Below are 25920 nucleotides of genomic sequence, written 5' to 3' on the forward strand. Positions count from 1 at the left end.
TAAACTGGAGGCAGCACCAGAAAAACATTTCTAGGAATCCCTCACCTACACTGGCAACCACGAGCTAGACCATCTTGAATTTAAAATTATAAGTTCATTGTCGTTCTGCAAATTTTTGGCTCCTCTGGAATGATGTCTAACTGGACGGCTCGTGCTGCAGGCTGGAGTGCCTGGACAAGGTCCACACCCACAAGGCAGACTTCGTGCCCGTCGACCCTGAGGACATGTACATCGCCGCCAACAATGGTGACAACCACTTCGCTGTCTTCAAGGAAATTCGTACCAAGGAAGAACCTAACGGTAAGCAATCTTACTGACCTGCGACCTTTCTAAAGCTACTCAGCCATGTAGCTTTGATTCTCAGGTCACACCGAGCTTCGCGTGGTGTTCATGAATAAAAACCAATATGTGCGTGATACCAGGCTAAAGTAATGGATAAAAACCTAAGTGCTAGCTATTTCTGATTCATAATCTTAAATCAAAAGTTTTAAGATAGACCTGTGTTGTGACTTGGCAAGACAGCCAAGCCACTATGATTGGTAGCCGAAAGGCACGCGTTAAGCTCTCGCAGGCTGGCATGAGGTCTGGAACATTAAGGGAATTAATAGTATGCATCACAAGATAAATAGCAAATGATAATGGCGCCTTGCTAGGTCGTAGCAAATGACGTAGCTGAAGGCTATGCTAACTATCGTCTCGGCAAATGAGAGCGTAATTTGTCAGTGAACCAGCTCTAGCCAAGTCGGCGGTACAACTGGGGCGAGTGCTAGGAAGTGTCTCTAGACCTGCCGTGTGGCGGCGCTCGGTCTGCAATCACTGACAGCGGCGACATGCGGGTCCGACGTATACTAACGGACCGCGGCCGATTTAAAGGCTACCACCTAGCAAGTGTGGTGTCTGGCGGTGACACCACAACCTGTTGTTCCGAAAAGTCTCAACGTAAAAAAGAACTGATGTACAGTGTTCAATTACTTACTTCGTAGTCTAAATAGCAAAATTCATTTTTGGAAGTAAGCGCAATATTACATTAAATATTTCTCTCCTGTTTTGTGTCTAATTCTCCGATGATTCATCTGTAAGTGAGTTTTCTGTGGTATTTTATATGTGACATTTTCCACCGAAAAATAGCAACCCAGTAAGCGTTGAGTTAAATGAAGAATGATTTCAGTTTTTATTTAGTTTTACGCGCTAACGGGAGTGTGTATTGCAAATTATTGGCACTTAAATTGAATTAGTAGCTCGATTCATAATAAATATTCCTCTATGTCAGTAAGCCACCAACTTTTTTCGATAAAGAGTTTATCTGGTTTCATAACAGTTTTTTGTGCGCGCAGTGTACGTCGCAACGGACTGAAGTTACTGATGGAGTTAATTCGTCAATAGCGAGCATCATAGAAGTAGAAATATCGTAACATGTGTTTGAATACTGTCATTTAACCAAAGTACATGAGGTTCCGGTGAGATTTACAATTTTATTTATTTATAAATGTTGGTGCATTCCGGTAATGGCAAAAAGAAAAAAAAAATATCAGCAGAAAGGTGGATATGTTAACAAGGAATATAAGATAAAATGTTAGGAAATCTTGTGAAACAATTCGATAGGGAAACATGGACGATAAATTTTTCAAGACAGGAAGAGAAGCACTTGGAATGCGATGTTCCAGAAAATGTTGAAGATTAAATGCGTAAATCTGATAGCCGTGAAGAAGTACCGCATCGGGTAGGAGAGAGAAGACCTTAATGGCTTCTCTAAAATAATGAATAGGTCGATTGGAAACATCCTGAGGTATCGAGGAATAGATAGGTTGATGTGAGAGGAAATGTAAATGATAACAATTACAGTAAACATTTGAAAAGAATGACTGTTCCGGTAGCAATGTGTAGATGCGATTGCAAAGAATAGATAACTGTGGAGAATATATCAACTCAGTGTTTTTAGTGCCAACACTGTAATACGAAATGAGCCGACTGTGCCAGATTTTCCTGATCTCGTTAAATAATGTTAGTGGACCGAACAGTCTGTTATCTTCTGTAATAGTTATTTCACCGTTTGTTCCAGTTTTTCCTTTGGCCAAACGAAGTCTTCTGATCGTTGTCACAGGTATTGGTTGCACAAAATATACCACTTTAATCTGAAGAAAATTTCGTGGATTATTGCTCAACGTATTTTGCGTATTCACTGTAGAAAATTATTTCACAATTCTGTGTAGTCAAATAATAATGCAGACTCTCTGGCGTCTTGAAGGGGGTTAATTCTTGTATGTGGTATCGTTGTATGTGCTCTTCAGTTTATATCTCCCAGAGTGTGAATAACGAGCCTCTGAGGGTGCACTCGCTTGCTGGACCTCTGGGGAACCCACTTGAGGACATTGGTGGGCGACATGTCCTGTCGCCGGAGTGGCGTCAAATCGAAAGACTTGCACCAGGCGAACGGTCTACCCGACGGGAGGCCCTCGTCACACGACATTTCATTTCATGTCCTCATTGCCGTCGGTTTGTTGCAGAGGAGTTCCGATACGAGGCCGTGGCCGTAATCCACAAGAACCAGCCGCTGAGGAGCGTGCAGGACCTGCGAGGACTCAAGTCCTGCCACACAGGGGTTGGCCGCAACGTCGGCTACAAGATCCCGCTCACCAAGGTACGGTAGCTGCTGCTGCTGCAGCCGGCTGTGGCGAGCGCTCCTCCGTAGACAAGGAGCTAACTGGTTTTGTTACCGTTTTAATGAGGCACTGCCTAGCATAATTTTTAAGTCGTCGCACACACACACATACATACAAATACTCACACTCACTCACACGTTAAAAGCATTTTTGACTGGTGGTGTTTTACTGTCAATTTACAATTACAGAACAAGAAGGTTTACTTTGAACTTCAGTTATCTTACAAAACCTTTAAAGTATCATTAGTAAAATATTATTGACTTTAGCTATGTGTAAGCAATAAGTTGTTTTTAACATGGTACCTAATTCAATACGCGTGAATGTTACGATATGTGCCTTAATTTATACAACAGAAACTTTATTTCTTAATTTACTTTTCCTATCCTCTAAGTAAACCACATCAGAATGAAAATGAGGGTTGATGTTAACGCAATAGTTCAATGGGCGTAACGTTATGGGAGCTAGTATGTTCCTACCGTCCTCCGAACTACCTCATTCTTGGAGTAGGAAGGGAAACCAAGTTTAAGTAGGGATTCCCATACCTCAGAAACTCGGTGTTTGTCGTAGATATAGAAACCGTTGTGACAGAAGGTCATTTCGACCATCGAAGTTTAAAAAAAAAATAAAGAGGTGATGCAGTTCCAACTCCCCATGTGCAAACCTAGGAACTTCGAGATTGGTAGTATGAAAGCCCATCAGCCACCAAGCGAACTGTAATTGCAAATAATGATTTACGTATGCAAAATTTTAGTAATGGATTTTGATTCACACGCTCTACAATATTTTATTTTGCTTCGTTTCCAAGTACCAGAAATTTATTACCAGGTAATGATTATTCGAAATTCTGTTACAATGAGAAGAACTTGAGTTATTTATTTAATAATACACTTAGCTTAGCGAGTCGAACACGACCTTCAGGTTGTATCCTACATCTAACCAAGCATTCATAAAGATTCTGTTAACAGTTAACATTTACGTGTGTGTAGTACATGAATAACGCATAATAATAACAATAATAATAATAATAATGAACGTTGACATTCCTGTAATGTCATATCTATTACCACTGAATTAAGTTAGTTTCTTGTCTAATGCAAATAACGGTATATTAACCAAAAGAGTGGTAGCAGTAAGGAAAGGAATGAAATGTGGAGAAGAAATTACCTTGTCCGGGAAGAAGTGAGACGTAACCAAGTTAGCGGATGAGGTGGAATGAAAAGGAATTGAAAGCGAAATGGAAAAGAACGAGGAAAGCTTGGAGATGTTAACGCAATGTGTATGGTACGGGATAGCTGTTAGCCAGAAGGATTATGATAACAGGGAAACCTTTGACCTTGTCTTGAGAGGAGTGTGGTTTGGATGAGACGCAGACTACCGTCTGGTAAAGCTGAAATGGAGGTGGAGATGGAAAATGATTGAAACCTACACAAAACTACATACAACATGCTGGAAGTATACAATCTTGTATTTCAATCGTGAAATGATGACAAGTAACCTATAATGTTAAGCTCCTTTGTACACATGCCTTGTCCTAACAGGTAGCTAATATAAGGTCACTTTTTACAATCAGTCGATATGCGAGCCTGTTTCTCTGCTATTGTCAAGTGAAGTATGGGACTGCTGTAGGAATTAGTTGGTTGAGTAGCCGTACCATCCTTCTCCCCATAATAACGTTGTACTATATTTTGATTACACGACGTACTGACCGCGACACCTGTTGTTGCAGCTGAGCAACTTGCACGTGATCGGCTCCATGAACGACAAGTCGCTGACGGCGCGCGAGAACGAACTGCGGGAACTGTCCAACCTGTTCAGCAAGGCGTGCCTCGTGGGCAAGTGGTCTGCCGATCCGGAACTCAACAAACGTCTCAGTGAGTGTTCAAGGCTGCTGCCTCTACCAGCCGCACACAGCGAACATTCACTGCTTGCGTTTAGTTTCCCACCTCGTACTCCTATCTAATTCTTGTTCTTCTTGTTCAAAAGTTACTCACTTTTACCTTTAGCCATTTCACTTCCTTTTGCTATTCTATTCTTTTTATTTTTGCTGTACATTTGACAACATTTATTCGTGAACATTCCCTATCAACTTCTTTCGTCACCTCCTCTTTTCTTCCAAACGCCATCCTGCAATGTTCGTGTAACTTCATACACTCTTAAAAACTCTGAAGTTTTACTTTTGTGATCCAGATAATCATATTATGTTGTTCATTCGTTTCTTAAAAACTCACCCACGAATCCGTTCAGTTGTTTTTGAATGAAAACATTTTATCTCCTGCTCACTGAAGGAACTGATTCTTTTCATCCCATTTCTGGCAACCATTGTTGCTAAAATCCTATTTTATATCAGTTTTTCTTGTCTTCCTCGCTTCCCGTGAAGCCCTTCCGATTATTAACATACTGTTTTCTTAAATATAGATGCTATAAATTTTTAAACGTAAAATGTATATTACTTCTGTGGGTGTTTACCCTCATAGAATTAGTATGAACAATGGTATTATCACAGAATTTTTGTGCCCTTAGAGTGTGAAATAGCTCGAAAATCAGATCTCATTTAACTGACCGCTGACGGTTTCGATTTGGAGAACGTCACAGACTTTTTAAACGTCGACTCAAATCTGTTACGTACCGACCATCTACTTTTATTATCGCTGCTTCCTGTTTTTGTAAGCCGCGTATGATAAATCCGAAAGTCACTTTCAGCATTAGAAAAGATTCTGGAGTTAATCCAAGATTGAACACTAATCCCTTGTTCCAGAGACTGCCACTATCCACTAAGTAAGCAAATCAGTGGTTATACTCTATATCTGTTATTTTTGTTTTATTTGTCGGAGAATAAACCTTGAAACTACAGTGGAAGCTACAGTGAAAATCCGAAGAAGCTTTGCATAGAAGTATTGGATAGTGTCTCCAGTACATCTACATCTACATTCTACATTTATACTCCGCAAGCCACCCAACGGTGTGTGGCGGAGGGCACTTTACGTGCCACTGTCATTATCTCCCTTTCCTGTTCCAGTCGCGTATGGTTCGCGGGAAGAACGACTGTCTGAAAGCCTCTGTGCGCGCTCTAATCTCTCTAATTTTACATTCGTGATCTCCTCGGGAGGTATAAGTAGGGGGAAGCAATATATTCGATACCTCATCCAGAAACGCACCCTCTCGAAACCTGGCGAGCAAGCTACACCGCGATGCAGAGCGCCTCTCTTGCAGGGTCTGCCACTTGAGTTTGTTAAACATCTCCGTAACGCTATCACGGTTACCAAATAACCCTGTGACGAAACGCGCCGCTCTTCTTTGGATCTTCTCTATCTCCTCCGTCAACCCGATCTGGTACGGATCCCACACTGATGAGCAATACTCAAGTATAGGTCGAACGAGTGTTTTGTAAGCCACCTCCTTTGTTGATGGACTACATTTTCTAAGGACTCTCCCAATGAATCTCAACCTGGTACCCGCCTTACCAACAATTAATTTTATATGATCATTCAACTTCAAATCGTTCCGCACGCATACTCCCAGATATTTTACAGAAGTAACTGCTACCAGTGTTTGTTCCGCTATCATATAATCATACAATAAAGGATCCTTCTTTCTATGTATTCGCAATACATTACATTTGTCTATGTTAAGGGTCAGTTGCCACTCCCTGCACGAAGTGCCTATCCGCTGCAGATCTTCCTGCATTTCGCTACAATTTTCTAATGCTGCAACTTCTCTGTATACTACAGCATCATCCGCGAAAAGCCGCATGGAACTTCCGACACTATCTACTAGGTCATTTATATATATTGTGAAAAGCAATGGTCCCATAACACTCCCCTGTGGCACGCCAGAGGTTACTTTAACGTCTGTAGATGTCTCTCCATTGAGAACAACATGCTGTGTTCTGTTTGCTAAAAACTCTTCAATCCAGCCACACAGCTGGTCTGATATTCCGTAGGCTCTTACTTTGTTTATCAGGCGACAGTGCGGAACTGTATCGAACGCCTTCCGGAAGTCAAGGAAAATGGCATCTACCTGGGAGCCTGTATCTAATATTTTCTGGGTCTCATGAACAAATAAAGCGAGTTGGGTTTCACACGATCGCTGTTTCCGGAATCCATGTTGATTCCTACATAGTAGATTCTGAGTTTCCAAAAACGACATGATACTCGAGCAAAAGACATGTTCTAAAATTCTACAACAGATCGACGTCAGAGAGATAGGTCTATAATTTTGCGCATCTGCTCGACGACCCTTCTTGAAGACTGGGACTACCTGTGCCCGCCGACCGCTCCAAGTCGCTCTTTTTAGTTCTGAGCACACAGCGAGTGCTTAAAAATACGTAGAAAATAGTGTGTTCTGCTAAGTATGAGTGCTTGTGCGTGATTTTGCCCGATCCCATGCAGCCCACGCAACGTAACTGTCACTCATTTCCTTCTTCGTGACAATTCTCGGCAGCACACTGCAGTGGCATTCAGGACGCTGCTGCACCGGTTTCGATGGAAAGTGATCGATCACTCTCCGTACATCCTGGACGTGGCTCCGTGTGATTTTCATCTCTGATCACATGAACCGCTGGCTGTGAAGATAACATTTTTGCACAGACACCAAGCTGCAGATCAGCGTAGAGAATTGGTAGGAAGCGCAGGCGGCTGGCATCTACGGCGAGGTTATTGGAAAGTTGGTTCAATGCTACCACAAATGTCTCAGTCGTAGAGGCGATTATGTAGACAAGTAGCTGGAAGTTGTAGCTAACTGTTACAAGTAAGACATTTTTGATTTTACAGTGGTGTCTATTTCGCGACAGATCTGACCTTACTTTCCGAATAGACCTCTAGGTCGTGCAGTGAGAGCACTTTCAGTGTAGCCCATACTTTGTCTTGTGTTTGTGACAACTGCTTCATTAAGTGATGTTGCTGGTCAGATAATTTTCCTACATATTTATGCAAGTGTGACGCCGTAATCTTAAGTTGACTATTGCCATGATGAGTCTTAAAGTGAAACCTAATTTCAGAATCTCCAATTGACGAATTGCCTGTTTACTTGCGTCTATTAATCTTCGGCCAACGTTTGTTTAATGATTTTTCTGACGTTTCGCCAACACGAACAGGGTGAGTTGCAAATAAATGGTGAATCTTTAGCAGTAGCAGTGATTAATGATGGTGAAGCATCACAAAAAAAAATGTTGGCTGTAGATCCCGATACGAGAACCAATCAGTGTAACAAACCGCCACAAAAGCCTCAATAGTTTTGTATTCGTCATATACTCCTGTACTCTCTGGTGGAAACTATGACCTGGAGTTCAGACCGCACATTCTACTCTTATACGCTGCAGGTTGCCTATACAGGAGAAAGTAGGCGCTCCGACAATGGCAAAGTCCGATCTCGCAATTTGATTGTTCTCTCTTGCATATGAAGAAGACAGGTCTCACATGCAAATACGTCTGCGCAAAACACATGGTCACGAACGCTCATAAAGCGACTAACTGAAATTTACCTGGAATGGATTTATAATATTTAAGCACCCTTCGTGGGAATATGCTTATTTCGATATGTTGTTGTTGTTGTGGTCTTCAGTCCTGAGACTGGTTTGATGCAGCAGCTCTCCATGCTACTCTATCCTGTGCAAGCTTCTTCATCTCCCAGTACCTACTGAAACCTACATCCTTCTGAATCTGCTTGGTGTATTCATCTCTTGGTCTCCCTCTACGATTCTTACCCTCCACGCTGCCCTCCAATACTAAATTGGTGATCCCTTGATGCCTCAGAACATGTCCTACCAACCGATCCCTTCTTCTAGTGAAGTTGTGCCACAAGCTTCTCTTCTCCCTAATCCTATTCAACACCTCCTCATTAGTTATGTGATCTACCCATCTAATCTTCAGCATTCTTCTGTAGCACCACATATTTCGATATGTGTCCTACACGAAAGATATCCGTAACACAGGAATTGAAGAAAAGCTCTTATGTCAATCAGTTGCCTACCAAACATTTCTTTGTTTAATTTTGTAAGTTGCTCGCTTAAGTACTCTAATGGTAAACTAAACTGTTTAAAAGCTAGCGATTTAATTTTTTCATTGTGGTTCAATGGAGCGTTATTGGCTTGCAGAGAAGCAGTACTCCAATCTGTGCGCCCTGTGCGAGCACCCGGACATCTGCGACTACCCGGACTACTACTCTGGTTACGACGGCGCTCTGCGGTGCCTGTCCGACAACGGCGGCGAGGTGGCCTGGACGAAGGTGTACTACGTCAAGAAGCACTTTGGGGTGAGTCAGCACTGGAGGTGGAGCCTCCTAGGGGCAGCATGCATTGCCGAAGAGAGCTCTTGCTAGAAGCGCTGTCAGTGTTATGGTAGTCTGGAATTAGTTACGGCCTTTCCCGCAGTTAACTGCCCTATGGCTTTCTTGTAGAGCTGCAGACAACACAGGAAATTACCGTAGTGAATATACTGAAAGCTTCAGCCTACTTTAGACCTATTTTAAAATTCTGATACAGAATACAGATTCACATTCTCATACAAATTGCACTTCTATTACTAATGGTAGTGTCCCACTTCCTTTAAGCGAAAGATAAGCTTAGTTGATGGCAGCTGTAAACTCTGAATTATTGTCAACATAAAGATCATACCGGAACGTTGTGAGAGTGATTTGGCAACATTGTAACCATCTGTATGAGGAGAGTAGAAGAATGGTTATGAGGAAGCAGGCGAGGGCTCGGAGAATGTCCACTAAATCTTGACGAATGTCACCCAAAATCACAAAAACACATTACGATAAATAAAATATTTTTCTCTGTAGGATCGATGTAATTTTCTTAATTACTTGTAATTCTCCATTCTTCGTAGGTACATCTTCGAATTATCTTCAAGTTTCTTTTTGAAAAGCGTCAGTAACAAATATTACTTTTTAGAATGAAAGTCTTGCTTTTGGCGGAACACATGCTTTTATGAAATCGACAGAAAGGCAGTTGAAAAGTACTATCGGCTTTAAGCCACTGTGTTCGTCTGATTCAGTTGGTAAGAGCATAGTTTTTAAACCTCAGCGGAGCTCATAGTTTCAATATTTCAAGACTTTGTATTTCTGTTTATGTTGTGAAGAAGGAAATATTCTGGAACAATTTACGTTGAAGGTCAGTATTGTTGCTGATTATCGGTAACTATCGTTGATGTTAAAAAATCTGCGAGACGTCTTCATAGACGTGTAAAAAACAATACTAAATCTCATTTATACGATATCTAAATAGTAATAAAATGCAACACGTGCTAATTCATAGAGAAAGTACTGGCTGAGCTAAAGCCTAATAACAGACAGTTTTATCCGGAAAGAATCGTTGTTCACAAGGTACTTGACAATTCTTCTTCAAGATGTATCTATGAAATTAAGGAACAAAGCAAACGTTCTGCAGATGATATACAAGCAGAAATTTTCGTTTGCTTTGTTACTGAATGGTCGTATCAGTTAGGTGGCGGTGAATTTCCTATAAATGTAGAGTTCTGCAATCTAGACCTCCTAAGTATCCGGTAGTCAGTAACAACACTGACCTTCGACGTACATTGTTCCAGAATATTTCCTTCTTCACAACATAAACAGAATTACGAAATCTTGAAATACTGAAACTATGAGCTCCTCTGGAGTTTCGAAAGCTATGCTCTTACCAACTGAATTGCATAGCCGCACCTAACATAAGGAAAGGAAGACAGACATAAGGCATCAAGTGTATGGACTTTAACCAGCTGTATCCGGGCACTATTCAATCAACAGTTTCTTCGAGTGGACCAGCTACATAGAGAAAAACTTCAAAATAAAGAGCCGAGAATCAACTTTCCGTAGTTTCACTAAGGAACTATTGCCGAGGCAGCATCTGATATTTTCTGTATAAAAAGCTCAAAATTCACTTTCTATTGCAGTCTTGAAACGCAAAGTGATGTAGAACTATGCCAGCAGGAGAAAATACTATTTTCTCTTTCGCGGATACAGAATGCTCATCTGCAGCTGATGTCTACAAAATCATCTATTTAGATTTCGATCCAAACATGGGACAGTACATTTTGTAATTCCCATAGAGCAAATAAAACCAATAAGTAAATCATTTGTGTGATGCCTTGTATTCCCTTCAAGCAAGGGACGGGCCCCAACTTGACCTATTGTCAGAGGTCCGACAGTATGTCAGTGCTGAGTATTGTCTGAAGGAAAATAGACCCTCAACATCACAAAGAACAAGAAACACAGACATTGAATACCACCTGCAGACAACTGCGTTGCAGATGCCGGATCTTTCACACGGGAACGCTCTTGTGTTGCAGATCGAGATCGGTGGCGATCCAACAGTAGTGGTCAATCAGACTGGCTACGACCCCAATGACTACGCGTACTTCTGCCCAGACGGCACCAGGAAGCCCATCCTGGGCAGGGCGTGCCGCTGGGCTGCCAGGCCGTGGCAGGGGTACCTCGCCAGTGACGACTTGCTCAAGTGAGTATCCCTCCACCCTTGTTGGGCTACTACCCCAACCTTCTCACCTTTGTTCTCTCTCTATGCTGCTGAAAATTGCTTGTATTTAGTACTGTAGTCTGTAGTACTCTAGGGTAAATAGCAAAATATTCATATATTCCTTATTAATAGTGTATGTTGTTGTTGTGGACTTCAGTCCAGAGACTGGTTTGCTGCAGCTCTCCATGCTACTCTATCCTGTGCAAACTTCTTCATCACCCAGTACCTACTGCAACCTACATCCTTCTGAATCTGTTTAGTGTATTCATCCCTTGGTCTCCCTCTACGATTTTTACCCTCCACGCTGCCCTCCAATGCTAAATTGGTGATCCCTTGATGCCTCGGAATATGCCCCACCAACCGATCCCTTCTTCTAGTCAGGTTGTACCACAAATTTCTCTTCTCTCCAATTCTATACAGTACCTCTTCAGTACCTCTTCATTTGTTATGTGATCTACCCATCTAATCTTCTGCATTCTTCTGTAGGACCACATTTCGAAAGCTTCTATTCTCTTCTTGGGTAAACTATTTATCGTCCACGTTTCACTTCCATACATGGCCTCACCCCATACAAATACTTTCAGAAACGACTTCCTGGCATTTACATCTATACCCGATGTTAACAAATTTCTCTTCTTCAGAAACGCTTCCCTTGCCATTGCCAGTCTACATTTTATATTCTCTCTACTTCGACCATCATCAGTTATTTTTCTCCCCAAATGGCAAAAATCATTTACTACTTCAAGCGTCTCACTTCCTAATCTAATTCCCGCAGCATCACCTGACTTAATTCGACTACATTCCATTATCCTCGTTTTGCTCTTGTTGATGTTCATCTTATATCCTCCCTTCAAGACACTGTCCATTCCGTTCAGCTGCTCTTCCAGGTCCTTTGCTGTCTCTGACAGAATTACGATGCCATCGGCGAACCTCAAAGTTTTTATTTCTTCTCCATGGTTTTTAATGCCTATTCCGAAATTTTCTTTTGTTTCCTTTACTGCTTGCTCAATATACAGATTGAATAACATCGGGGAGAGGCTACAACCCTGTCTCACTCGCTTCCCAACTATCGCTTCCCTTTCATGCCCATCGACTCTTATAACTGCCATATTCCGAGATATTGTGCAGAGGTCTAATGAATGTTTTTGAGAAACCCAGCGTTTTGTCCCCATCTGCGGAGAACATTAACAAGAGAGTTTGCAGCTTCTAAGGACGTCCGATAGTTTTTTAAAAAGTAATATATTTAACTACACTCCTGTAAATTGAAATAAGAACACCGTGAATTCATTGTCCCAGGAAGGGGAAACTTTATTGACACATTCCTGGGGTCAGATACATCACATGATCACACTGACAGAACCACAGGCACATAGACACAGGCAACAGAGCATGCACAATGTCGGCACTAGTACAGTGTATATCCACCTTTCGCAGCAATGCAGGCTGCTATTCTCCCATGGAGACGATCGTAGAGATGCTGGATGTAGTCCTGTGGAACGGCTTGCCATGCCATTTCCACCTGGCGCCTCAGTTGGACCAGCGTTCGTGCTGGACGTGCAGACCGCGTGAGACGACGCTTCATCCAGTCCCAAACATGCTCAATGGGGGTCAGATCCGGAGATCTTGCTGGCCAGGGTAGTTGACTTACACCTTCTAGAGCACGTTGGGTGGCACGGGATACATGCGGACGTGCATTGTCCTGTTGGAACAGCAAGTTCCCTTGCCGGTCTAGGAATGGTAGAACGATGGGTTCGATGACGGTTTGGATGTACCGTGCACTATTCAGTGTCCCCTCGACGATCACCAGTGGTGTACGGCCAGTGTAGGAGATCGCCCCCCACACCATGATGCCGGGTGTTGGCCCTGTGTGCCTCGGTCGTATGCAGTCCTGATTGTGGCGCTCACCTGCACGGCGCCAAACACGCATACGACCATCATTGGCACCAAGGCAGAAGCGACTCTCATCGCTGAAGACGACACGTCTCCATTCGTCCCTCCATTCACGCCTGTCGCGACACCACTGGAGGCGGGCTGCACGATGTTGGGGCGTGAGCGGAAGACGGCCTAACGGTGTGCGGGACCGTAGCCCAGCTTCATGGAGACGGTTGCGAATGGTCCTCGCCGATACCCCAGGAGCAACAGTGTCCCTAATTTGCTGGGAAGTGGCGGTGCGGTCCCCTACGGCACTGCGTAGGATCCTACGGTCTTGGCGTGCATCCGTGCGTCGCTGCGGTCCGGTCCCAGGTCGACGGGCACGTGCACCTTCCGCCGACCACTGGTGACAACATCGATGTACTGTGGAGACCTCACGCCCCACGTGTTGAGCAATTCGGCGGTACGTCCACCCGGCCTCCCGCATGCCCACTATACGCCCTCGCTCAAAGTCCGTCAACTGCACATACGGTTCACGTCCACGCTGTCGCGGCATGCTACCAGTGTTAAAGACTGCGATGGAGCTCCGTATGCCACGGCAAACTGGCTGACACTGACGGCGGCGGTGCACAAATGCTGCGCAGCTAGCGCCATTCGACGGCCAACACCGCGGTTCCTGGTGTGTCCGCTGTGCCGTGCGTGTGATCATTGCTTGTACAGCCCTCTCGCAGTGTCCGGAGCAAGTATGGTGGGTCTGACACACCGGTGTCAATGTGTTCTTTTTTCCATTTCCAGGAGTGTATATTCCTCGTTTATGCAGTTCTCTTCATCATAAAGGAATCAGTAGTGGGCCGGACAGTGAATCAGGCCTTCACAGAACCTACAGCTTCTCTTGAAGAGATGCTCTGCAGATAGGACGATACTTTCAGTATCTCAAAGAAATCATTGGACCACGGCACAGTAGCCGTGCACATTGCAATAGAGTGAAGCAGTTTTTATTTCTAGCAATAAGGGATCAGTTGCCTCCAGTCACTGTAAAAACGCCGCTGTGTGTGATTTACAGTGAGGTCCCACAGCTGAGACAGCAGCTGAAGCTGGCCAACACGCTGGGGGAACAGCAGGACGCGACCTGGCTGAACAAGGTGCTGCTCATCCTCAAGGACAAGACGGTCGCCGTGGACAACGCTCAGCCCATCAGCCCGCAGGCGTACCTCAACAAAGGTCAGTACCGTTGGGGGTCGATGGCGTGTTCATCGCTCGTGTGGCATAACCCAGTCGCGGGTTACTTTTGCAGATTATTTGGTTATTAGCGTTCCTACGTGGCACATCTGTCTCTCGAGTTTGATACATGCCTGTCATGTCTTGGTACGCTCTCAGAAATAGCGGCGCAGCATTTTAACGCTTAACTCCTCTTTACGGGCGACCCTGTCGAAGATACGGTCATCTCAAGTACCGAGGGAGGAGGCGCTGTCGAAGAGGTACCGCACTCTCATTACGGAGGAGTTAGAGCTCTCACGCTGATTTTATGTTTCCCTTCATTTCCTTAAATTATTGTAACAGAATGCCTTGATAGCTCCTGATGTTTGGTTCCGTCCTCGTTCGCTTCTGGCCTGTGACGTATCTCTAAAGCACTCGTCGTTGACGGGTAGTCGAGCCGTAATTTTCTGTCAAGATATGTTATCCTTCTTTTGTATAAATGTCAATAGTCAGACGGTAGAATAGCTCCTTAAACAAGGCCTGCAAGGGGTTATTTCCCGTAGCAACGTCACAGTAAGCTAGCGCCCCTCCCTAATGATTTCCATGCCTATCAGAAGCTTAAATCATTACTTCACCTTCTCTCCTAAAATTTTTACATCGTCCGAAACCGTATATCAACTTTGTTACGGAGTTTAGTAACAGTTTCGCATTATTTTTTGCTTGCAGAACAGAGTGCGGAATGGTACGCCGTGAAAATACGTAGCACTTAAATTTTGTTGCCAGAAACTGAGGACCTGTTTTCGCTTCTGTGTGCCAGTTCTACCACGTCCTTGTATATTCTTATTAAGGTTTACAGGAACTCTCAAACTATGTAGATGACGCAGAGACAAGTAATTTAATGTAGGACACATAGGACTGCATATGTCAGGAAATACGCCAAAAGTGGTTGACAAATGTTGAACTCGTGACGTCGTGGGATTACGTACCTCACCGTACGTGCAGTGTTTGGGTTTGTCGATTCTACTCCAGCAGTTAGAGCGGAAAGGCTCCGCTTGGCTACTCTGTTTTCGTTCTTGTAGTATTTGATACGGAAGTGCTCGTGGCATTGGTAAGACAAGACTACGATGACTACTACGAAAACAGAGTAGCCAAGTGGAGCGGTGAGCAAAGCACAGCGGGAGTAGGGGCGACAAACGCAACCGCTGCACGTGCGGCGAGGTCACGTGTTCAACATTTGTCATCCACTTTTGGGGTACTTCCTGAAATTTGCAGTCCCATGTATCTCATATTAAATTACTTGTCTCATCGTCGTCTATGTCACTTCGACGTTTTGACACGTTAATAAGCATCACCCAATACACCGTTGGTAATATTCATCAAAATACTCGCATCAGTAGTCTACACTAACCTTCCGATAAAAACTGTACATGTTGTAAAATATTCGAATCGGAATAAAACCCTCCCCTTTCAATCAAGAATAAATTCAAGAGCTGTATAAATAATACACTCAGCTGCAGTAAGAAGGAATGAAATTGAAAAGCAAACCTACAATATCCACCACAGACCAAAAATGTTAAAGTGAAGAAAATAAGTGACCACTGACGATTCCAAACAAATTTAGCAGAAAAATGTCTTTGTAAAAAAGCTTGAAACATTCAGTAAGTTGGTGTCTTAAAGTGATAAAAAAGGAAATATCTTAGTAACTGGTTTTGTGATAAACTTCTGTCACTTTTGTTTCAGGGTGATCAGTTGTTATTATGCAGTTTTTAATTTTGCTTGAGCGTGGAGTCGAATATCGGAGAGATAGCTGCAAATTTATCGTTGCTTTAAATGAAGTCATTATTTTTAAACGTCGCCTAGTTTTGCAAATAGTAATGATCAAGAAAAGATATTGGGGTACAAGTACAGCTGTTATTCAATGAAAATATATTCAGTCCTGCTCAAGCTTCTTAGAGCTGGATGTTACAGCTACTACAAACGCGCGCATGTATAAATGTTTTGTTGGCAGAAGAGCCAAAACCGTGTTACGAGTAGAGGCCGAAATGCACGCGTTTTAGCTCACGCAGGCTGGCGTGAGGAGGGAAGGACTATACTGACGTGAGGGCTGGAACATGACAAGGAATTAGAATTCAGAAAGCGGACGTAATTAGTCTGATACATAACTTTAATCCATTAATGATGAACGTCGCTCTGGACGGTACATTATTCACAATATTATGTGTTCAGAATACTTTCGTAGTAACTGAATATGACGCCTTGCTAGGTCGTAACAAACGACGTAGCTGAAGGCTATGCTAAACTGTCGTCTCTGCAAATGAGAGCGTATGTAGTCATTGAACCATCGCTAGCAAAGTCGGCTGTACAACTGGGGCGAGTGCTAGGGAGTCTCTCTAGACTAGACCTGCCGTGTGGCGGCGCTCGGTCTGCAATCACTGATAGTGGTGACACGCGGGTCCGACGTATACTAACGGACCGCGGCAGTTTAAAGGCTACCAGCTAGAAAGTGTGGTGTCTGGCGGTGACACCACAATAAACGCCTGCGCTGGCCCCCCTCTCCGTACTCTTCCAAAAAGAAACTGTGATTAGGATCTTGTAGAACACTCCTGGAGCATTCCAGAATGAGATTTTCACTCGACAGCGGAGCGTGCGCCGATATGAAGTTTCCTGGCAGGTTACCGCTGTGTGCCGGACCGAGACTCCAACTCCTGACATTTGCCTTCCGCTGGCAAGTGCTCTACTAAGGAGAAGTTATGTGAAGTTTGGAAAGTAGGAGATGAGGTAATGGCGGAAGTAAAGCTGTGAGGACGGTTCGTGAGTCGTGTTTGGGTAGCTCAATCGGTAGAGCACATGCTCGCGAAAGGCGAAGGTTCCCAGTACGAGTCTCGGTCCGACACACAGTTCTTATCTACCAGAAAGTTCCAACTCTGGTCTTTTAGATCGGTTCCAAACTGAGAAAATGTATTGTGGTTAACGGGCTGTGTCCGCGAGTTGATTGTGGTTTTAGATAGCAACAAGCAGCAGCAGTGTGTGTGTGTGTGTGCGTGTGTGTGTGTGTGTGTGTGTGTGTGTGTGTGTGTGAGAGAGAGAGAGAGAGAGAGAGAGAGAGAGAGAGAGAGAGTGTGTTGGTGCAGATTGATAAACAGGAACCAAAATAGAAGAGAAATTAGTTTTTGGGAGTCAAGAGCAGCGAGGCGCGGCGCCCTTGGTAGAGGCGCAGTTGTGTCTGCCCGCCCACTGACCATACTGACAGAGTGCTCCCCTGCTGCAGCCAACTACTCGGACGTGATCGGGCGCAACTTCGGGCCCGACGACCCCGTCAGGTTCTGCGTGACGTCCACGGCGGGGCTGGCCAAGTGCCGGTCGCTGAGCGCTGGCGCCTTCTCGCGGGACATCCGGCCCAAGCTGGGCTGCGTCGCCAAGGGCAACGTGCGCGAGTGCCTGGCCGCCATCCGCGACGGCGAGGCCGACGTCATCAGCCTCGACGGCGGCGAGGCCCTCACCGCTGTCAGGTGAGACCGCTCTGCAGCCGTGAGGTACACAGTGTGACGTCAGCTCCGGGGGCAAACTGCCACCCCAGTAATACTGATCTCTCTGCGGAAATTGGTCTATGGCATTTTATACCATTTCTGAATAACAAACTGTTCCCGGAGCGACGTCTTATTTCGGGGAGCACTTTTCAGTTACTTTGCGTTATCATCGTAGCAATTGGTACACGTTAAAAGTTTATCGAGAAACCGTTAAAAACAACAAAATACTGTTACGGGTCTTAATAATATATTATCTCTTCAGTACAGACACCCTTTACGTTACTCATCCGATGAGGTTAATACACTCCAACTGCAAACATCGCACAATGGAATGTATATACGTATGTTTGTAGTATAGTATGTTACAATGCATCAAGCAAACGGCCTAATAAGGGAAAACGTAAAACCCTGCCTTGGGAATAATTTATTTTATTTATTTTTTTATTCATCCAGGAATCATCACACACTGACATAGGATTTGTCATCATAATACAATAAAAACAGATGTGATAATAATATCAAATTACATAGAATACGCAAGAATATTTCTACGGGGATAGAACAAACGGCTGACCATGGTCTTCCCGAGAATATCATCCAGGCATTTGCCTGAAATGAAAACCAAGGGAAACCCAACTTACGGTCGCCAGACAGAGAAACTACATCTTTGCAAACATTAATGAACCGTATTTTATTTTCAAAGAATATTCTTAAGAATTTATTTTATTTACTAGCGATTCATCAAGAACATTAACACATTTAATCACACTGTGTAACATGGAAGTAGTTGCCAGGGAGTAGCTGATGAAATCATAACCAAATTTCTTTTAACAAATGGGAATTTTATTGCGACCCTTGTTCACAGTACGAGCAGCCCTTAGCGGCTCGCCATCTCACAAGTGTTCATGACGTCGCCTTTCCGGCTTAGATCTTTTTAATATGTGACTTGTAAGTACTGCATCTTTTCGAGTCAGTACAAACTTTAATTTTATTAATGTACTATATACCTAATGTTTTAGTACAGTTACTCTAATTCTGAAGACGACGCTCATAGTAGCGTCGAAACCAGGTCAATTTTGACTTAATATTTGTGACCGAGGGCTTATTTGTTACAATATAATTCTGAGACGGCCACTGAACCTTAGCAACTATGTTCAAAGTTTTATGGAAGAAGGTTGTTTACGGGGAAAAGACCTGGAGCCATCGGAAGGTTTCAGATTGATTATATAATGATGTGACAGAGATTTAGGCACCGGATTTTAAATTTTTAGACATTTACAGGGGCAGAGATGGACTCTGACCACAGTTTGTTGGTTATGAGCTGTAGATTAAAACTAAAGAAATTGGCAAAAATGTAGGAAATTTAGAATATCTGAGTTGGATAAGTTGAAGGAACCAGAGCCTGTTGCGAGTTTCAGAGGCAACACTGGGAAACGACTGACTAGAACATGGGAAAGGAATACAGTAGGAGACTAATGGGTAGCCTTAAGAGATGAAATAGTGAAGTCAGCAGTGGATCAAATAGGTAAAAAGACAAGGTCTGTTATAAATACTTGGATAACACTAGAGATATTGACTTTAGTTGATGGAAGGAAAAAATATAAAAATGCAGTGAATGAAGCAGTCGAAAGAGAATACAAACGTCTAAAAAAAATGAGAGTGACGGGAAATGCAAAATGGCTAAACGGGAATGGCTAGAGGACAAATGTAAGGATAGCATGTATCACTAGAGGAAGGATAGATACTGCCTGTAGGAAAATTAAAGAGATCTTTAGAGAAAAGAGAAAACCAGTCCTAAACAAAGAAGGGAAGTTGAAAGGCGAGGAAGTGTACAGAGGGTCTATATAAGGGAGATGAACTTGTAGGCAGTATCATAGAACTGGAAGAGAACAGAGATGAACAGTAGATGGGAAACATGATACTGCGAGAAGAATTTGACACAGCACTGAAAGATCTAACTCGAAACAACGCCTCCGGAGCAGACGGTGTTCCGTCAGACCTATTGATAGCGTAGGGAGAGCCAGCCATGACAAAACTCTTTCGTCTGGTGTGTAAGATGTGTGAGATGGGCGAAATACCCTCATACTTCAAAGAAGAATGTAATAATTCCAATTCCAAAGAAAGCTGGTGCTGGCAGGTGTGAGTATTATCGAACCTTCAGTTTAGTAAGTCATGGTTACAAAATGCTAAAACAAATTCCTTCCAGAAGAATGGAAAAGCTTTAGAAGCCGACCTCGCGGAAGATCAGTTTGGATTCCCGAGAAATGTGAGCATACGTGAGACAATACTGACCCTACGACTTATCCTAGAAGACAGTTTAAGGAAAGGCAAAACTACGTTTAGAGCATCTGTAGACATAGAGAAAGGTTTTTTTCAATGTTCACTGCAGTATTTTCTTTGAAATTGCGAAGGTGGCAGGGGTAAAATACCATGAGCCACTTTTACAAGAGTCGAGGGGTGTTAAAAGGAACCAGTGATTGAGAAGGGAGTGAGCCAGAGTTTTAGTCTATCCTCGATATTATTCAATCTGTACATTGAGCAAGCAGTAAAGGAAAGCAAAGAAAAACTTGGAGAAGGAATTAAAGTTCAGGAAGAAGAAATAAAACTTTGAGGTTTGCCGATGACATTGTAGTACTGTCAGAGACAGCAAAGGACTTGGAAGAGCAGTTGAGCGGAATGGACAGTGTACTGAAAGGTGAATATAAGTTAACGCCAACAAAAGAAAAACAAGGATAATAGAATGCAGTCGAATTAAATCAAGTGATGCTGAAGCAATTAGATTAGAAAATGAGACACTTAAAGTAGTAGGTGAGTTTTGCTGTCTGGGCAGTAAAATAATGGCGGCTGAAGTAGGATGAAAAACGTAAACTGGGAATTGTACGAAAAGCGTTTCTGAATAAAAGGAATTTGATAACATCAAATACAGATTTAATACTAGGAAGTCTTTTCTGAAAGTATTTGTCTGTAGTGTAGCCATGTAAGGAAGTAAAACATGGACGATAAACAGTTTAGACAAGAAGAAAATAGAAGCTTTTGAAATGCGGTTCTACAGAGAATGCTGAAGATTAGATGGGTAGAACATATAAATAATGAGGAGATACTGAGTACAATTGAGGAGAAAAGAAATTTGTGGCACAACCTGACTAGGAGAAGGGATCGATTGGTAGGACACATACTGAGACTTCAAGGGATCACCAATTTAGTATTGGACGGAACTGTGAGGATTAAGAATCGTAGAGGTAGACCAAGAGATGAATATAGTTAGCAGATTCGAAAGGAGGTGAGTTGGAGTAGTTATACGGAGATGAATAGGCTTGCACAGGATAGAGCAGCATGGAGAGCTGTATCAAACCAGTCTTCGAACTGAAGACCACAACAACAACAACAACATACCCACTAATAAATTTATTTTTTCTTCCGCTACTTGTATCAGTTATACTTGTAAGTGTTAAGATCTTTTTTTCTGATATATCTACCTGGAGTGTAGCGTTCCAGGTAACTGAACGTAAACGTAACTGGACGTAAACAGTTTATATAGGAAGAAAATAACTTTTCAGACTTATTGCTACGGAAGAAAGCTGAAAATTAGACGGCTGGATAGGATAACTATTGCACAGGCACCGAATCAATTTGAGAAAAATAGAAACTTATGGTATAACGAAAACGAGGTATCGGTTATGACACATCCTGTTGCATCAAGGAATTGTCATCACGAACCGTGCACAGTCATGCCGTACCATCTTCGAAAGATGATGGAGGTCCGTAGAGGAAATGTCAGGCCAGCAAGTTTATTAAACTCACTTGCCTTAAACCTAGACTGCAGTTTCCATCGTAATGAAACTTCCTGGCAGATTAAAACTGTGTGCCCGACCGAGACTCGAACTCGGGGCCTTTGCCTTTCGCGGGCAAGTGCTCTATCATCTGAGCTACCGAAGCACGACTCACGCCCGGGACTCACAGCTTTACTTCTGCCAGTACCTCGTCTCCTACCTTCCAAGCCCGCGAAAGGCAAAGGTCCCGAGTTCGAGTCTCGGTCGGGCACACAGTTTTAATCTGCCAGGAAGTTTCATATCAGCGCACACTCCGCTGCAGAGTGAAAATCTCATTCTGGTTCCATCGTAATGTTATTCTCCAAGTTTCATTTTCAAAAATGCTGATAAAAACTTCCAGGAAATACACATAACATAGTTAGTGCACAACTATATGAGGTGCCCTAAATGAGATGCTTCAGTCTGGCCTACATGGTATAATAGAGCGGAAGTAAATTCAGCTATATGCTACGTAACGCATACTGGTCAACTCGACGTACGTATCTTCCTGTGGGCGCTTTGTCGGTACAAAAACCAGAAGGCGTGTGCAAGTGTTATGGATAAACGTTTCTTTCATTTACTGGACCACGTGATACCGCTCAGTTTCTGAACTGTAAAATGTGGTGACCTTGTCGTACACAGTCATATATCATTAGCATACAGAGGGTTGTGATGTCTCTAACAGAAGTGGTGTCTCCGTGAACATAATTTGATGCTACTTTAATGGTGCAAGAGATTGCACTGAACACTTTGACTATTCCGTGGGACTTTAAATCTTGATGGTTGTAAACATCTTAACAGGAGATCCAAAGCACCCGGTACTGAGAGACGGGAGTATGAAACACACTTCTTCTCGTGACATCGTTATCGCATTTTCTGGAAGATTCTCGGAGGAAGCGTAGATTTGCACGCGGGAGCCTGGATCAGTTTGTGGGAGTTCCATTTAAAGGCGACCACAAGAATGTGGCGTATTTCCTGGAGCCACTAAACAAAGCGAAATTTCAGAGGCTTCTTTTGTCGTAAATACGGCGAGAGGCTGACCACAGACGTAAATACTTCTTCCAGTGAAATACTGCTGTTTACCGACTCTCCACGTACGACCGTTGAACATTAATTTAAATCTTTAGCGGGCGGAGGAGTGTTTGGGGAAGTTCTTGGTCAACAGCCCGCAATCGTCGAACCGTGATTTATATTCACATTTACTCTTTGTGAAAAAATTAGTTAAATCCATTGGGATTCCGTTTGTATTACACCACATCCTCAGGCGGCTAAACTGCAGTATGTCACCATTTTAAGTTTCTGTATTGATACCATTAGACATGACATACAATTTGCTCTTGATTTTTATCGTTGGTAGGTCAAAATATGAAGTCGGTGTTGAAGTTAAGAAAATGGTTATTACGGGAGGATACAAAAACACATTTTACGGCCTTGTGTACCTTGAAAGCCAGCCGCTGTGACCGAGCGGCTCTAGGCGCTTCAGTCCGGAACCCCGCTGCTGCTATGGTCGCAGGTTCGAATCCTGCCTGGGGCATGGATGTGTGTGATGTCCTTAGGTTAGTTAGGTTTAAGTATTTGTAAGTGTAGGGGACTGATGACCTCAGGTGTTTTAAGTCCGATAGTGCTTAGAGCCATTTGAACCATTTTTTTTTTTGTACCTTGAACAGTTCGGATACGAGGATTGTTTGCTTCACCATTGCAGTGCACCTCGTCATAAGGCAACATTTGTGAGACAACGGCTTGTGGACAACAACGTTCTTGAAATGGAATGGCTTACTCAGAGTCCCAACTTGAACCCGATGAAACGCCTTTGGGATGAGCTAGAACATCAACTTCCCTCCAGACCACAGCGTACAGCACCTTACTAGCACCTTAACTAGTTTCAGCTGTTGAGGAAAATGGGCTGCCATTCATCCACACTGAAAGGCCCCAGAAAAGTACAAGCAGTGGTAAAGGCGAAGGGTAGTCACACCCCATGTTAATGTCCATTAATAGGGGTGCGCCTACTTTTGATCAAGTTGTGTACCCTATCACCTTGCTTTTAATCTTTAGCACATTGTTCGAGTACTTTTGTGAAAATCTTCAAAGCCAACATTAACGAGCTCTATATCACTGCACTCGACCTTTCAGAAGCTTTCTAATGTAGATAGCAAAAGTATATCCTTCCATTAAAAACGTTCTTCATTCAATATCTCTGTGCTACACGACTTAAGAGTGTTATGCTTATAAGAAAATTGCCCAAAATCACATTTCATTATCATTCTTGAACCTCTCACGAAATAAAAGTGAAGCAAGCTTCAGGAGATGCAAGTTGTGTAAATCAAAAAATGAGAATAACGAGCCGACGGTTAAGCGATTTTCTGGACAATGAAGATACTGCCTGTTTTGAATAATATGACAGAAACTAGCCGGGGAGGATAGGACGAAATTGTAGAAAGAGATCATGGCTAAAGTAATAGCACTATGACGACCTCATGGCGAATCAACAGACGGTTGTGCAAGTAACGTGCCAAGTACATTTTAGAACATTTCCGGTAATTACGTGGTTACTTGGGGATTATGTCCACAAATCAGCATTTGACTTCAACGTCTTTTAAATAATATTTGTGTTGTAACACCTGAAGCAGCAGTGGCAGCGGGTATGGCCGGAGGAAGCGTGCTGCTTGTGTCTGACAGCTCCCGTTCGTTCTGTGTGCAGGGAGTATGACCTGAAGCCGATCCTGAGCGAGGTGTACGGCCCTCTGCAGGACGTGTACTACGCCGTGGCGGTCATCAAGAAGAACTCCAACTACCAGAGCTTCTCGGACCTGAGGGGCGCCAAGTCCTGCCACACCGGAATCGGCCGTACTGCAGGTCAGTTTCTCTCATCGAGACACTCGATTAGCTCCGGCGGAAGCGTCACTTCAGGCTCTGTGCTTATTTCCGGATGGGTCCTTCAGACAAAGGTAGTTTTCGTATATCTCCAGGTCTGAATATGATGTTTTCCCGTATTTCTACGATTATCTAGGAAAATACATCAGCCAGTAGCAACTACGTTCCGCAAGTGTCCAGGACTAAATTTTAATTGCATTTGTTTGTAGTGTACACGTTTAGTTGCCACAGTAACTTGCAACTAACTTGGGAATTGTATAATTACACTGATGTACCGGGTGATTTTAAACTGTAACTGCTCACAGATGTCTAGTGTGGAGTATAATTATCATAAGGCAGCAAAAACATGGTATATATTCTAATGCGTTATTGTAGGAACGATTTACCCTGGAAAAAAATTAGTTTGAATTTTGGCCACTTGATGAAAGAAAGACCTATAGAAATAATTCCATTTTTAATGAATTAGAAACGGGACGCGGACAGATAAAGAGCAAACAATTGAGAAAGGCATAATGTTTGTTTTATTATTAACCACCACTTATAAGACTGTATGAAAGTCGGGGACGTCGACGAGATGCTGCATCCATAAAATGACGCGATCAAAGTTGCTCTCAGCAATTCCGGTGAAATCTGAGCAAAGTGTCCCGTGTGAGTATGCTAGCCTTCAGTTCAGGTAGAGACCGAACGTGTCCATAGTAAACGCGTTGTTTTATATATCCCCATACCCGAAAGTCACATGGCTCCACAGCAGGTGCTCTTGCCGGCCATGCATTTGGAAAGCTTCTGGAGATAACCGTTCTTAGCAGTCTGCATTAAGCAGATCTTTCACTCGGTGAGCGACATTAGGTGTCGCCCCAACTTGGTTTCCACACAGCTACGCTCTTCGAAAGTAGGAATCACATGTTCTACAAGGAGGTCTCGATAACTTGCAGGCGTCACGGTACATCTGACAAGCTCTCTGGGCGCATTCCTTTCAAAGAAGAACGGACCGAGAATAAATGTGCTTGTGAATGGATACCATAGAGACACATACGGCAAGTGCATGAATCTTCAAGCACAACATGCTGTTTAAAAATACACCGATATTCGGCAGTTCTGCGTTTTCACTGCACCGTGCAGTGTAAAATGTGCCTCGTCAGTCCATAGAATATTGCGTGACCATATGTCATCAACTTCGATCCATGCCAGAAACCGGAGAGCAAATTCAGAACGTTGCTGCGGATCACGAGGTTTCAGTTGCTACACCGTCTGGATCTTGTACAAGTACCAGCGTAAAATAAACCGAAAAGCTTTCCGCACTGTTAACCATGGGATGTACAATTCTCGTGACATTGTTCGAGCACTAGCACACGTGCTGCATGGTCATTTATAGCAACAGCAACATCGTCAATAACTTCCATCTGGATAGGACCCCTTACTCGTGCACGTGCCACACCAAGCTTACCACTGTTTTCGAATTTCATTATCATTATTGTATAAAAACAGTCTTGGTTGCAGTTTTAGTTTTTTTTATT

General features: G+C 43.3%; 1 protein-coding gene across 1 annotated transcript in view; it reads left to right on the top strand.

Moving 5' to 3' along the window:
• LOC126172727 (transferrin) overlaps nucleotides 1-25920 on the top strand; it is a 55186-nt gene that overhangs the window by 14003 nt on the left and 15263 nt on the right. Inside the window, exons 3-10 of the mRNA XM_049920904.1 lie at nucleotides 161-300; nucleotides 2505-2638; nucleotides 4387-4531; nucleotides 8752-8909; nucleotides 10946-11112; nucleotides 14066-14223; nucleotides 17468-17708; nucleotides 24234-24388. Of these exons, the coding sequence (XP_049776861.1) occupies nucleotides 161-300; nucleotides 2505-2638; nucleotides 4387-4531; nucleotides 8752-8909; nucleotides 10946-11112; nucleotides 14066-14223; nucleotides 17468-17708; nucleotides 24234-24388 (1298 nt within the window). The remainder of the gene's footprint in view (nucleotides 1-160; nucleotides 301-2504; nucleotides 2639-4386; nucleotides 4532-8751; nucleotides 8910-10945; nucleotides 11113-14065; nucleotides 14224-17467; nucleotides 17709-24233; nucleotides 24389-25920) is intronic.

This window comes from Schistocerca cancellata, chromosome 1, assembly GCF_023864275.1.
Source record: "Schistocerca cancellata isolate TAMUIC-IGC-003103 chromosome 1, iqSchCanc2.1, whole genome shotgun sequence".
NCBI classification, from domain to species: domain Eukaryota; kingdom Metazoa; phylum Arthropoda; class Insecta; order Orthoptera; family Acrididae; genus Schistocerca; species Schistocerca cancellata.